Here is a 12,503-nt window from a genome sequence, read left to right as displayed (position 1 = left end):
TGGAAGCTTCCGCCTCTTCCGTGTTCAAGCTGATTTGCCGTGCCCCGTCGCGTTCGTGACATGTTGACATGTGATTCCCTTGGATGGATCCTCGACGCTTGCAACCGAATCCCGAACTTAAAAGTAATATTATGCGTTGAAATCCCAACTTTTTCATCCATCTCCCTGTACAGTCCTCGCACAACATTTTCGATAACCATGAGCGACTCTGCCATCCACGCTATTGCTGGTGCCGCAGGCGGTATCGTCGCAATGACTGCGACATAGTATGTTTCCGACCTCCGTGTTCTTACGGCATCGACCTCACCGACCCATTATAGCCCCCTCATCTTCTTGTCGACTCGCGCTGCCGTCGAAACCAAGAATGAGCCCAAGGTAGGTTCTGCTCGTTCCTTTAGAGTGGTCGGCGACTGACAGGCTCGTTTTCAGTCAACCTACCAGGCCGTCATTGATATCATCAAGCGTGAGGGTGTCTTGGGGTTGTACAGTGGATTAGACTCCAGTCTTTTGGGTATTGCGGTCACCAACGGGTATGTCGTCGGTATTCTATTCATTACTTTTGACATGAACATTTTACAGCGTGTACTACTACTTCTATGAGCGTTCGAGGGAGGCCATCCTCCGCTCCAAGGGCGCTGGAGCCAAGGCTTTGGGTACCTTGGAGTCTATGTTGACGGGTCTCATTGCTGGTGAGTCGCTTTGCATATGGACCAGAGCCAGAGGAACTAAAATCGCCTAGGTTCCGCCACTACCATCATCAGCAACCCTATCTGGGTCGTCCAGACCTCCCAAGCCGTCCGCACCATGGGTGCTGACAACCAACCCGCCGTTGTCAAGAAGTTGGGCTTCTTCGAGACCGCAAAGAACATTATCGCCAAGGATGGCATCGCGTATGTCCCCCTACCCGCCTAATGTTGAACGCTCAGGAACTAAACACCGACTATTAGTGCTTTCTGGCGTGGCATTGGACCTGCCCTCATTCTGGTCATCAACCCTATCATCCAATACACTGTTTTCGAGCAGTTGAAGAACTTCTTGATTGCAAGGAGGACTACCCGCCTCCGTGCTGCCGGCGGCGCTGCTGCTGCCGTTGCAGCCCTCACCGACTGGGACTTCTTCCTCCTCGGTGCCCTCTCCAAGCTCGGTGGGTGTTTTCAGGACCCCTGTGAATCTGTACTCATCATGCACGCTTAGCTGCTACCACCGCTACCTACCCATACATGTGAGCGTCACCCACTCATGTATGAGCCCCACCGTACTCACGCTTCTGTTTAGTGTCGTGAAGAGCCGACTCCAGGCTGGTTCCACCAAGTACAAGTCGTCAGTCGACGGCTTGCTCACCATCCTCAAGGAAGAAGGTGTCGAGGGTCTCTACAAGGGCATTGGCAGCAAGATCGTCCAGAGCGTCCTGACCGCTGCCATTTTGTTCGCCGGTCAGCGAAGAATCTTCGAAGTGACCAAGAAGGTTAGTTCGTCTCGTTGCCAGATGATGTGCTTACAATTTACTCGTTTTAATAGGCACTCTCCCCTGTCATCGCAAAGTAAATGTATATTATACGGGCTATATTAATGTTGTACTAGATCATATTTATGTTCCTTTCTTCTTGATTTCCTGAGCAAGGCAGCGCGCTAACTTGGGCGACGAAGACCTGGCGCTGGCACGGTGACCGGACCTCGGGATCAAATGATCCGCCACCGGTATTCACCGATGACGGTGTGGGAACCCCTTTCTCCTCGGATACCCTCACTCGCCAACGATGCCTCCATCGCTAAAGCTCAACGCAGTCGCGTTCATATCTCCTCAAAATCACCCTATTCTAATCAGAACTTTCTCTGAGAACGACGAAGGACAGATTAAATACCACTACATCGCGCATACGAGTTTGGACATCATCGAAGAGAGAGGTGTTTGTCAACCCTTTGCTCAACAATCTCCAGGACGTTTACCTGATGCCTTTGGATAGTTGGGCTGAAACTCCCTGACTGCTATCTGGGACTGCTTTACTCCATGGAGGATGTCGCCGTCTATGGATACGTGACGCCGTTGAAGGTCAAGATTATATTGGCCATTGCGTTGACTGACGCTGTAGTCAAAGATTCAGAGGTCATCTCAGTGAGTATATTCCTGTTCCATCATACTCTTGCGCTGAATGCACTCTTTATCTTTAGATCTTCAAGGCGCTTCACATGGCCTACTACAACGCAATCTCCAACCCATTCGTGGCCCGCGACCGCAGTTCCAGTGACCAGCAGCTACACATCTTGGCCGGAAATCCAAAGTGGAAGAATTTTAGAAAGCGTGTCGATGATATTAGTCAAGTGGTTGCAGGCGGCCAATGAACGCTCTGATATCTAGAGGAAAGAGAACCACGCACGTTCAAACAACGGAACGTCCGTTGCAAGGCTTCGTCGCACAGACTCTCGACGTCTAGATCACACTCGTTTTTCTGTGCGACCCTATGGGCCGACAAAAAACCATACCCTTCATTGACTCAGTCATACCAAGCATACAAGGTCTGAGACAGATACGGGGTAAACATGCAAAGCAACTCGTGGTCGATATATGTATTTCCTAGGTTTCGTGTCCCAGTAGATGTGCTTCGAATGTTGCCATCTCCTCTTTGATCTCTCGGGCCATAGCCCTCGCCACTCCATCCTGGTCTGTAGATGCAACATACCCCAATGTCAGTCGCGCCCTCTTCATCAAGTTACCCGAGAACGGTATGACCGGATTGTCGTCATCCAGATTTCGCGTTGTTGACCGAATGAGTAAACCGAGGAGATGCAACGCAGCCCTGCGAAGTGGAGGATACTTCGGGTTTGTAGCAAGGTGATCATTGTCTCCGGGAGGTCGTCTGGAATCATCCTGTTCGTTATTCCCTTCATCATTTTTCTCATTCTTGGACGGCGGAGGTGCGGCGGACTCGTTCGCTCCTTGAGTTTCTACCTGAAGAAGGTCGACCATGCTTTGTCCGAGGTCCTCGATGTAGGGAAGCATAGCCAGAGGGTAAGTGTCGATCGCATCGGCCAACAACGATAACGAGGACGTTCGGAGGGTAACCGGTATGGTCCGTAGGCGAAACACTCGAATCAGGGCGGGAATTAGCATGTCCCCTGCGAACCAGTTCAGTCGCCTGTTCTCCCAATCGATCGACAGCAGACCACTTACTGTACTTGCCGAGACTCGTCCCACACCGCTTGATGACAATGCCCAACGCCTCTCCGACCCTGACGCGGTTGTTGAGCTCCTGCTCAGTCATAAACGCTCCGTTGCGCTCCAGTCCATCTGAATACTCTCGAACAAGATTCGCTAGCACCTCCGAGCCGAAGCCATCCACCATAGAGGCGAGGCCTTGGACGCCATTCAAAAATATGTATGAATCTTCATCCTGGATCGACTGGAGGAATATGGATAATATGGCAGGAGTGAGTGCGGGATCGATGTTCCCAGCTTTGCTCCCTTTGCCCTTGGAATAGACGGTGACGAGTTCTCTGAGGAGGAGTAGTCCGTGGGCCCGAACCGGAAGGATGGGGTCTTGTAGAAGTTTCAGTGCCTTTTGATACTTCTCTTGCGAACCTTCCTTCTCGGCTTTCCCCGGCTGCTGATTCATTGTAGACGATGAAGCTGAGCGAGCCGTGATAACCATCCTTGCTTCGCGCGCCAATGGTCGGAGGATGGAGGAACCATTGAGTGATATGGGCTCCAACAATTCGAAAATGTCGTTCAACGCGGGCGTTTGTCGTACTGAGAGGTCTTCATGCGCTGAAGGCGGGTAAGCAAGGATCATCGGGAGATGAACAGGGAACTCACATTCCAAGACAGATAGCAACAGATTTATCGTCGTTTCGAGAAGCTCGTCGTCTGGTTTCACCACCTCAGAATCTGGGTCGTCATCGTCACTGTCCCCTTCAGACAACTCATCTTCATCCCTTGGTACGATTCGCAGACTGCCCAACTCTATTTCTTCAGGACCCGACCTTGTCTCTTCATCTTGCGACGAAGCAGACTCGAGAACCTGTTTGACAAAGGACAGCAACTGTTCCGGCTGACGCAAGATACTTGAAGATGTATCACCCAGTAGTTGAACTTGCATCTGCATGAATATTTGAAGGTAATGGAGCGTCCTTTGCAGTGTTCAGCGGCAGTCGGGGTTTTGGCCACAGCGTACTCACTTCATAGGATCTTGTCTTCGCCCCATCATTCTCTGTTCCCGATATGCTTCCAGTAGCTTGATGAAAAGTTCCGAAACAACATCTCCTCTGTCCAACCCCTTGAGGAAAGATACGAAATGGACAGGGTCAGGATAAAAGTCGAACAGGTTGGTGTCGATATCAGGTTCGTTTTCCCCGTCAACAGCGTCTTCGGGTAACAAGAAATCCAGCTTTGCCTTCTGCTCCGGGCTATTGGGACAACGTCAACTAGAGCACAGCGACGACCGTAGGAACGTACATACACTTCGCTGAGGGAGAAGTTCCCCTCCAGATCCGTCTTCCAATGCAAGGACTGTCCTTGCACAATGATAACCCAAAATACCCCAACCGCTCCTACCGTATCCACAATCTTACCCCATGTCGTGAGAAGTCCTTGCACACTCTCCTTCAATCGAGGATCGGATGCTCTATGTGTCGACAAATGGAATAAGAGGGAGTAAAGCGCAGGAACTATTGGCTCCAGCAAGTTCGAGATGACTTCTGGCGAAGGGTCGCAATTTGCGATCAGCACGAGTAGCCTAGACAGGGCCACAGATGGCCTGAGCAGGTCAGGGTTTTCCTGTGCCACAATGCCAACGTTTTCAATGATTGGTGGGGGCGTGGTGAAAGGTCTGTGGAGCGTAGAGAATATGACCGAGCTGGCCACCTCCCGATGGACGAACGTCTTGTCGGAGCCTAGCATCTGAGATAACGTATACGCTGCAATTTTACGATAGGATGCGGGTGTGTTGTCGGCTAGAAGTTGAAGAATTTTGGGGACAACTTTGTGGAAGTATTCCTAATGTCAATCCGTTAACCACTAGAACGATAGGAAGCGAAAATCACGTACGCTTGAGTCCATTTTGGCGGGTACGGACAGCAGCGTGCGGGACACTTTCTCCAGTTTATCGAGCGGGACATCTTCACCCAAAGCCTCTTCAGTCCCAAATACTGATTCACACAATCCAAGCACTCCACCCGGTCGAAGCAACTGCTGAGTAAGAAAGTTAGACGCCGTCCGTCGAACATACGGCGGGAGGTCATTTTGGCCAGAAAGGATGTTGCCCAAAGCACTGATAACGATGGCTGGAGATAAACTACCGATGCAGAGGTTACAAAAGGACGCCAACATGTTTCGAGGGACCAGAACGTACCTGGAAAGTAAACGCATAGCAAACGGTCGAAGGTGGTCGATAACAGGCAGTGCCGACGTGGCGAGTTGTTTTGGAAGCCAACCCAAGGTCAACGCAGGCCTCAAAACGTCTACCGTATGTCGTTGGGCCACCTCTCCAGCAACGGGGGATTGGGATAGGCTCTTATTGAGCCCTTCGGGGAAGATCAGAGTCATTATCCGTGTGATGAGCATGGCAAGCTTTTGGTGATCCTTCGACTTGGAGTCGACCTCGACAAAACGTCGGTTCGTTGCTTTAGGAGCCCAGACTTCATTTATTGAAGCAAGTAATGGTTGGAGCCCCCACTTGAACACGAGCGAAATCAGCGTCCGCACTGTTCGCCAGTCACGAGCACCGATTGGAATTGAGACTGATATATGTGACCGTAGCATTGAGTCGATGGCCTCAATTATTGATAAAGCCTCTATCGCCGTGGCCAGCTGGACATCTTCTAATGTATCGAACTCGCCATTGTTCTCCTTGCCTTGCTCAGCGTAAAAGGTTTGTAGGCGGGCTTCTAGAAGAGCTCTGAGATCCTGAGATTGATGATTTGAGCCTTCTGCCTTCTGACTGGACAAGAGAAGAGCTGCTGCGTGCAATAACGGGGATAGATTTGGTGGTGGTTGCGGTGAGTCCATGCCAAATCCTGCGGCTACCTCAGCTGCGACCGCGGTTTGCATTTGATGACGGCATCATTCGCTTGGCAAAAACCATCAATGCCTCACGATTCTTACACCCTCCATGCAAAGTTACTTATGTGCATGAAATGGAGTGTGATCATAAATCGTGGCATGAGTACATTATCGCTTGTGCTAGTTCCAATTAATGCTGGGAGTCAGTCATCTAACTTAAGCGTTGACAGAGATGTTAGAGACGCCCTCCGCCACCTCGTCAATCGTCGAAGTCTCAACCAACTTGGTGATCTAGAATGAAGGTATCAAAGACTGTAATCAAAGTATTGTATTGACATAAACTCACTTTCCCGATGGCGACGGTCTTGCCTTCGTCTCGAAGAGTGAATCGTCCCAGTTGAGGATAATCAACGAATCTCTCCACGCAAACAGGCGCGCTGGTCTCAATCAATGCAACAATCTTTTGACCCTTCTTCGCAAACTGCGGAGGCTTCTTCGACTTGCGACCAGTGGCTTTGTCAAAGTAATGCAAAAGTGCCTGGTGAAAACGGTCAGATCATGGTGGGTTGAATGGCAGGGGACCAACTAACCGTCAAAGTGACCTCTTCTGAAAGAGTGTGAATATGCATAACAGCAGAGTAGCCAGCGCAGATGATGCTCTTGTGCTCCAGAATGGCAAGCTGGGCCTCGAATTGGCGAACGGCGTGGATGGGCTTGAGGGGACTGGTGAGTACGAATCCAGGGCTGATGTCTTCATCGTCGGCACCGCGAATTCGGATTCGGACGTTGTCTCCACAGAGGGCTCGGTCAACTTCTTCTTCCAATTCATTATAGATGGCCGCAACTTCGACGGAATCCTTGTTGGGCATGAGGATGAGGTTTTCACCTTTGGAAAGATGGCCGGATTCGATCTTGCCGACAACGATGGTGCCCATATCTTTGTACTTCTCGGAGACGGGCATCATGAGTGGAGCGTTGATCTTGCGCTCAATCATGGGCATGTTGTCGATAAGTTCCAAGAAAGGTGGGCCACTGGAGAAGAGTTAGAAGTAATAGGGTAGCGATCAGGGAGTCGACGTACCTGTACCACGAGCACACGGACTTGGGGACAGGTTCCTTCAAGTTGGCACCGGTGTAGGCTGACAGTGGGATCCAAGTGACATCAGTTTTAGGATTGAAGCCAGCGGCTTTGACGAAGGGCGTCATCTTGTCCTTGATCTCTTTGTATCGGGACTCCTCCCAGTTGACAGTGGAGTCGTCCATCTTATTGATAGCGATGATCATCTTTGATACACCAGCGGTCTTGACCAACATGATGTGCTCTCGGGTTTGACCTCCACGCTCGAAACCGGTTTCGAATTCACCCTTTCGCGCAGAGATAACGAGGATAGCAACATCTGCTTGGGCAGCACCGGAGATCATGGAAGGAACAAAGGTCTTGTGTCCGGGAGCATCGAGGATAGTGTATCGACGCTTGTCAGTCTCGAAATACGCGCGGCCAACTTCGACAGTTTTACCCTTGGCACGTTCTTGAGGCGTTGAGTCGAGAGCCCATGAAAGGTACCAGGAGTCACGGCCGGCTTCTTTGGCCTCTTTTTCGTACTTTTCCAGTGTACGCTTGTCGACCATACCGGTAAGGTACAAGAGGTTCCCACCAAAAGTACTCTTGCCGGCATCGACATGTCCGATGAAGACGATGTTCAAGTGTTCCTTGACTAGGAATGCAAGATCAACGAACGGGTACTCGACAATGTGCAAGATGGCACTTACGGCTTCCATAGAGATCCTCGAGAACAGCTTTATCGGCTGCTTCCTTGACCTCTTGTGCGATAGCATTGGTATCGGTCTTGGCACGCTCCGTTGAGAATGTTTTTGAGCTGCTGCCAGTGCCTGCCTTGACAGTGGCAGCGGGCTTTGGTGCATCTGCAGGCTTTTGTGGTTGTACCTGAGCTGGAGGGGGAGTCTGAGCAGGCGTGGGTGGAGTGGGCTTTGAGCCTCCAATGTTGAGGGAGATGGTTGGAGGGGGCTTGGGCGCCTCTGTCTGCTCTGGTCGCTCAATGGGTGGGGGCTGAGGTTGAGCCTGGGGCTGAGGAGTCGAAGGAATAGCAAAGGATTTGCCTGGGACAAAGGCAAAGGCGTTGGCGTTGAGCTTGCTCATGGTGGATAGACGAAAAGCTCAAATTGATAATGAACGCCGCGATCAAATCATCTATCCACCGTTTACTAATAACAATATCTTCATCCACAGAACGGTCCTGCCACTAGGTAGCATTCAATGGCCTTGTAGTACTCGAATCTACGTATATTATATTATCTCTATGTACCTCACTGAGAAAATAGGATCAGCACCGTTGTTTATGATCTGTCATTTATTTGCCCTTTCCCAGTTTGACCAGAGTCCATCATATTCAGCGTGGCGGGCCATCACCAGCGTTCGACCCTCCACTATGGCCAATACCACAGAACCAGAAACTTACCTGGCCGTCCTCAAAGCTTCTTACGACTATGATCCTCAATCCAGCGACGAAGTAGCGATCAAAGAAGATCAGGTCCTTTTCTTGGTAGAGCGAACGGACGAGGAGTACGTGCAGAACCCAACTGCTCTGGTCTTCTCATCCCCCTGATTTGGTACACAGCTGGTGGAAAGTTAAAGTCAAAGGCGACTCGCAAGACGACGACGGCCCTGTTGGATTGGTACCAGCTGCATACGTGGAGCAGGTGCGTGTGTGCTCATCGACCCAATGTCGAATCGGGTTGACTCCCGTCACAGGCCGAACATAGCTCCCTCGTCAAGGTCCTCTACGACTACGACGCTGCAGCTCCAGGGGAATTATCCGTCAAGGAGGACGATATTCTGCGACTGTTCGAGACGGACGGTGACTGGATCCTTGCCCAGTCACATACAGCAGACGGCGCTGGCTACGTACCCGGGAACTACGTCGAGGATACGGCGTCCGACGATCAGCCCGAACCTACCACTGCTTCACACATTGTTATTCCCGACTCTGTATGTCCCGAATTCTCCCGCCATTCTCTTACTCATTGGATCCAATAGCCGCCCCGCCCCGTCAGTACATATATCGACCCTGCCGACCGTGTTGCATCCCACAAGATCACCGCAGACGATATCAAAACCTGGTCCGTGTCCGAGATTGATAAGAAGGGGAAGAAGAAGAAGGGCACACTTGGAATTGGCAATGGTTCATTATTCTTTGCCAGTGAATCCGACAAGGTGTGTACTACGATATTTGATCCCTTACCCCCATCATCTAACCCTTCACAGGCTGCAGTTCAGAAGTGGCAAACCTCTGATGTGCTCGAGGTATCGTCGGACAAGGCCAAACATGTACAGATTGAAGTCGGTGGACCCAACCCAGTTTCATTGCATTTCCATGCTGGATCGAAAGACAATGCGGAGGAAATCATCGCGAAGACGGAATCCTCAAAGTCACTCTCAACAACAGCTCCTTCCGGCAGCCCAAGCACACCGCGTCGGCTGCCACCTGCCATGAGCTCAGGGCATAAGGATGGCAAGCAAAAGAGCAATGTCACCTTTGATTCCGCTCCACAGATCATACCGCCGGCTCCTGCAGTTGAATCAGACGACGAAGACATTCCCCAGCAGCACGAGCAGGAATTCGAGAACGCGACTGCTCTTTACGACTTTACCGCAGACGGAGACGATGAATTGTCCGTATCGGAAGGAGAGCGCCTTGTCGTACTAGAAAGAGATAGCGACGACTGGTGGAAGTGCCGTAACATGAGAGGACAGGAAGGCGTCGTCCCTGCGTCCTACCTTGAGGTAAGTCCCTTCCCCGAGTTTCCAAAAGATATCATTCTAATGCAGTCTCCTTATAGCTTATCGATGACTCTCAATCTACTGGTGCCGATAACGCAGAGGTGAGAAGGCCGGTAGAAGAGGAGGAAGAGAGACGTCGTGCTGAAGAGGAGGAGCGTCAGGAACGAGAACGTGCTGAACGAGAGGAAGCCGAACGGCTCCAGCGAGAGGAGCAATTACGAAAGAAGGAGGAAGCTTCACGACTTCAGAAGGAGGAAGTGCTGCGGAAGAAGAAGGAAGCTGCGCGTCTTCAGGAAGAGGAGGCATTGCGAAAGAAGAGGGAGGCTCAGGAAAAGGCCAGGGTAGCAGCCGCCGAAGCCGAACGCCAGAGGCGCAAGGAAGCCAGGAAGGTTACTACCCCACCACCCCAATCGTAGGACATGATTCCCTCTCAGATTTGTTGCATGTCTTTGCTCACTATTGATGCCAGTCCTCCTGCCTCAGTAACCAGCCCAAGCAAGTCTACCTCGTCGAACTCCAAGAAATCCCAGGAACTAACTCGTTCGTACCAAATACCTATTTACCGTTTTCGCCAAGCTGACTTCCATCTAGGTCCTCCTCCGGACAAGACGCGCATTTGGCACGACAGGACAGGACAGTTCCGCGTTGAAGCTGCCTTCCTCGGATTCAACAATGGAAAACTACGGTTGCACAAGGTCAACGGTGTCATCGTCGAGGTCCCTGCAGAGAAGATGTCGGTTGAGGATATGCGCCATGTCGAGAAACTGATGGCCAAGAAACAGCGAGGCCCTAACGGTGTTCTTTCAGATGACGATGTCCCGCTTGGTGTTGTTGCTGGGGTTTCTTCGCGCCCTCCCGCTGTCCCAAAGAAGAAGGCACCGACCATCGATTGGTTTGACTTCTTCTTGTCTGCTGGATGTGATGTCGATGATTGCACTAAATACGCATCGGCATTCGAACGCGACAAGATAGACGAGACACTACTCACGGATATCACTGATTCGACAATGCGTTCGCTGGGATTGAGAGAGGGTGATATCATCCGTGTAAAGAAAGCGATCGAGAAGCGCAAGCCGACCGACAACCTCATCAAACCGAGCCCCTACATCCAGGAGCAGATAAAGAAGGATGAGGAGCTGGCCCGACAATTGCAAGCTCAAGAAAACCAGGGGCGGAAGACTCCGCCAAACCTTTTCGCAGCGGGTCCTGGTGGGGCGTTGAAGGCCAATGTGCGAAGAGGCCGTCCTCAACCTAAAGGAACCTTGCCTTTGGACAATGTCGACATTAGGACGCTTTCAAATGCTTCCGACGCAATTCAGCGTACCAGCTCACCACAAACCGCTGCACCAAACGCGCGGCCCTCATCCACGCCCGCTGTTGAAGCCCCACCTCGTTCATCGTCGGCTACCGTCCCAGCTTCGAGTGGCTTCGAGGATGATGCGTGGGCTCCGCGGCCAAGCTCTGCGAAACCAAGCACGACGGCGGCCACTGCTACTACCCCGCGTGCTCCTTCCGCGCCCCCTGCTCAAGAGACTGCGCCACAACCTACAGCCACGACAACGGCACCAACAGCGCAAGTCACCTCTGCCCCGACAGCTCCAGCGCCACCCCCGCCTGCCGCCTCCACATCGCCTAAACCTTTGGCACAAACGACGGAGAATGATATCTTCCAACAATTGGAGCGTTTGAAGAACCTGCGAACAACCGCTTCTCCCCCGGCTCAACAGATGCAGCAACCGACCGTGACTGCTTCCCCTCCGATAGTCCAGAATTCCGCATCCTTCCCTGTTAGCGCCGGAATGGGAATGGGTCACTCTCCTGTACCTATGGGCCAGATTTCTCAGCAGCAACCTTCGCTCAGCCCTGCACCCTCCCTCAACAATGGACCCCGAGGCCCCTTCGCCCCTGTCCCAGCGAACCAAGGGCTGCTGCAGCCGCTGATACCCACCCAAACAGGCTTCAATTCGTTCGTGCCTACGAGACCTCCCGCATTTAACAACAACCCTTCTCCCGCACCCCAGTTGAACACACTTCAGCCTATGCATACCTCACTGAGCCCGTCTTCCATGTCTCCTATGTTGCCCCAGCAAACTGGGATGCTTATGGGTAACAGCCTCGTGGCTCAGCCTACGGGTATGCCTATGAATCAAGGCCTGATGTCTCAACCCACTGGGATGCCGATGAACCAAGGTCTCTTGGCACAGCCTACTGGCATGCCCATGAACAACGGCTTTGGACTTCAGAATAGTTCTGGATTCGGCCAATTGCAACCTAGTAAGTGGATCGTCCATCTGACTACGATACCTGATTGACCAATGTCCCCAGATCCCACGGGATTCAACCCTTCGATGAACTCAGGCAACTTTAACAACTTTTCTAATATTCCTCCAGTCCCGCCGCTTCCGTCTACGCAAGTTAAGGACACGTCGCCAGCCAGCGTCTTCGCGTCAATGAAGTCAGGGACCTTCGAAGACGAGAGCGCACCTCGCTCTGCAGACGTTTACGACCCATTCAGAAATCGTAAGTATCTATCTGATTTCTTGTAGCATAGGTCTAACGAGCGACTAGCTCTCCAAGCTCAACCCACCGGGTGGATGGGGCAAGGTTACGGGCAAGGCGGGATGGGATTCCGATGACGAACGGTGTATATTGGCATGCATGAGTATGGACTGCTCGAGTTATTACCACAGCGAATAAAATATAATAAAT

At 51.8% G+C, this 12,503-nt stretch overlaps 5 protein-coding genes across 5 annotated transcripts; 3 read left to right on the top strand and 2 right to left on the bottom strand.

Moving 5' to 3' along the window:
* The first annotated feature begins 186 nt into the window (after nt 1-186).
* Nucleotides 187-1,600, top strand: CC1G_14623 (peroxisomal membrane protein). Its single transcript, XM_002911146.1, has 9 exons — nt 187-266; nt 321-375; nt 430-530; nt 580-689; nt 740-890; nt 948-1,144; nt 1,195-1,222; nt 1,276-1,465; nt 1,519-1,600. Exons 1-9 carry the CDS (start codon nt 199-201, stop codon nt 1,543-1,545), a joined length of 927 nt encoding a protein of 308 aa, XP_002911192.1. The 5' UTR covers nt 187-198; the 3' UTR covers nt 1,546-1,600.
* A 157-nt stretch (nt 1,601-1,757) lies between these two features.
* CC1G_14622 (trafficking protein particle complex 2) lies at nt 1,758-2,535 on the top strand (the record flags this gene model as incomplete). The annotated part of the gene is made up of 3 exons (XM_002911145.1): nt 1,758-1,905; nt 1,965-2,113; nt 2,170-2,535. 3 exons carry the CDS (start codon nt 1,758-1,760, stop codon nt 2,338-2,340), a joined length of 468 nt encoding a protein of 155 aa, XP_002911191.1. The 3' UTR covers nt 2,341-2,535.
* Nucleotides 2,536-2,572: 37 nt separating this feature from the next.
* Nucleotides 2,573-6,043, bottom strand: CC1G_00280 (hypothetical protein; the record flags this gene model as incomplete). The annotated part of the gene is made up of 7 exons (XM_001837092.2): nt 2,573-3,114; nt 3,170-3,763; nt 3,812-4,125; nt 4,174-4,401; nt 4,455-4,990; nt 5,042-5,288; nt 5,346-6,043. The coding sequence occupies 7 exons, from the start codon at nt 6,041-6,043 to the stop codon at nt 2,573-2,575; spliced, it is 3,159 nt and encodes a 1,052-aa protein (XP_001837144.2).
* Nucleotides 6,044-6,211: 168 nt separating this feature from the next.
* On the bottom strand, nt 6,212-8,153 carry CC1G_00279 (eukaryotic polypeptide chain release factor 3; the record flags this gene model as incomplete). Its single annotated transcript, XM_001837091.1, has 5 exons — nt 6,212-6,286; nt 6,342-6,533; nt 6,586-7,027; nt 7,077-7,710; nt 7,766-8,153. 5 exons carry the CDS (start codon nt 8,151-8,153, stop codon nt 6,212-6,214), a joined length of 1,731 nt encoding a protein of 576 aa, XP_001837143.1.
* Nucleotides 8,154-8,442: 289 nt separating this feature from the next.
* Nucleotides 8,443-12,430, top strand: CC1G_00278 (hypothetical protein; the record flags this gene model as incomplete). The annotated part of the gene is made up of 9 exons (XM_001837090.2): nt 8,443-8,576; nt 8,632-8,713; nt 8,766-9,002; nt 9,051-9,227; nt 9,279-9,797; nt 9,854-10,183; nt 10,229-12,068; nt 12,120-12,314; nt 12,363-12,430. The coding sequence occupies 9 exons, from the start codon at nt 8,443-8,445 to the stop codon at nt 12,428-12,430; spliced, it is 3,582 nt and encodes a 1,193-aa protein (XP_001837142.2).
* Between the last annotated feature and the right edge of the window lie 73 nt (nt 12,431-12,503).

Source organism: Coprinopsis cinerea (genome assembly GCF_000182895.1).
Source record: "Coprinopsis cinerea okayama7#130 chromosome 5 map unlocalized cont3.5, whole genome shotgun sequence".
In the NCBI taxonomy this organism is placed as follows: Eukaryota; Fungi; Basidiomycota; class Agaricomycetes; order Agaricales; family Psathyrellaceae; genus Coprinopsis; species Coprinopsis cinerea.
The sequence above is the reverse complement of the archived record's forward strand: the minus strand, read 5'-3'. Positions and strand labels throughout refer to the sequence as shown.

Coding starts and splice junctions, on each gene's coding strand:
- CC1G_14623 (XM_002911146.1), top strand. CDS start 199: ATGAGCGACTCTGCCATCCACGCTATTGCTGGTGCCGCAGGCGGTATC. Junction 531..579: donor GGTATTGCGGTCACCAACGG/GTATGTCGTCGG, acceptor AACATTTTACAG/CGTGTACTACTACTTCTATG. Junction 1,145..1,194: donor CGGTGCCCTCTCCAAGCTCG/GTGGGTGTTTTC, acceptor ATGCACGCTTAG/CTGCTACCACCGCTACCTAC.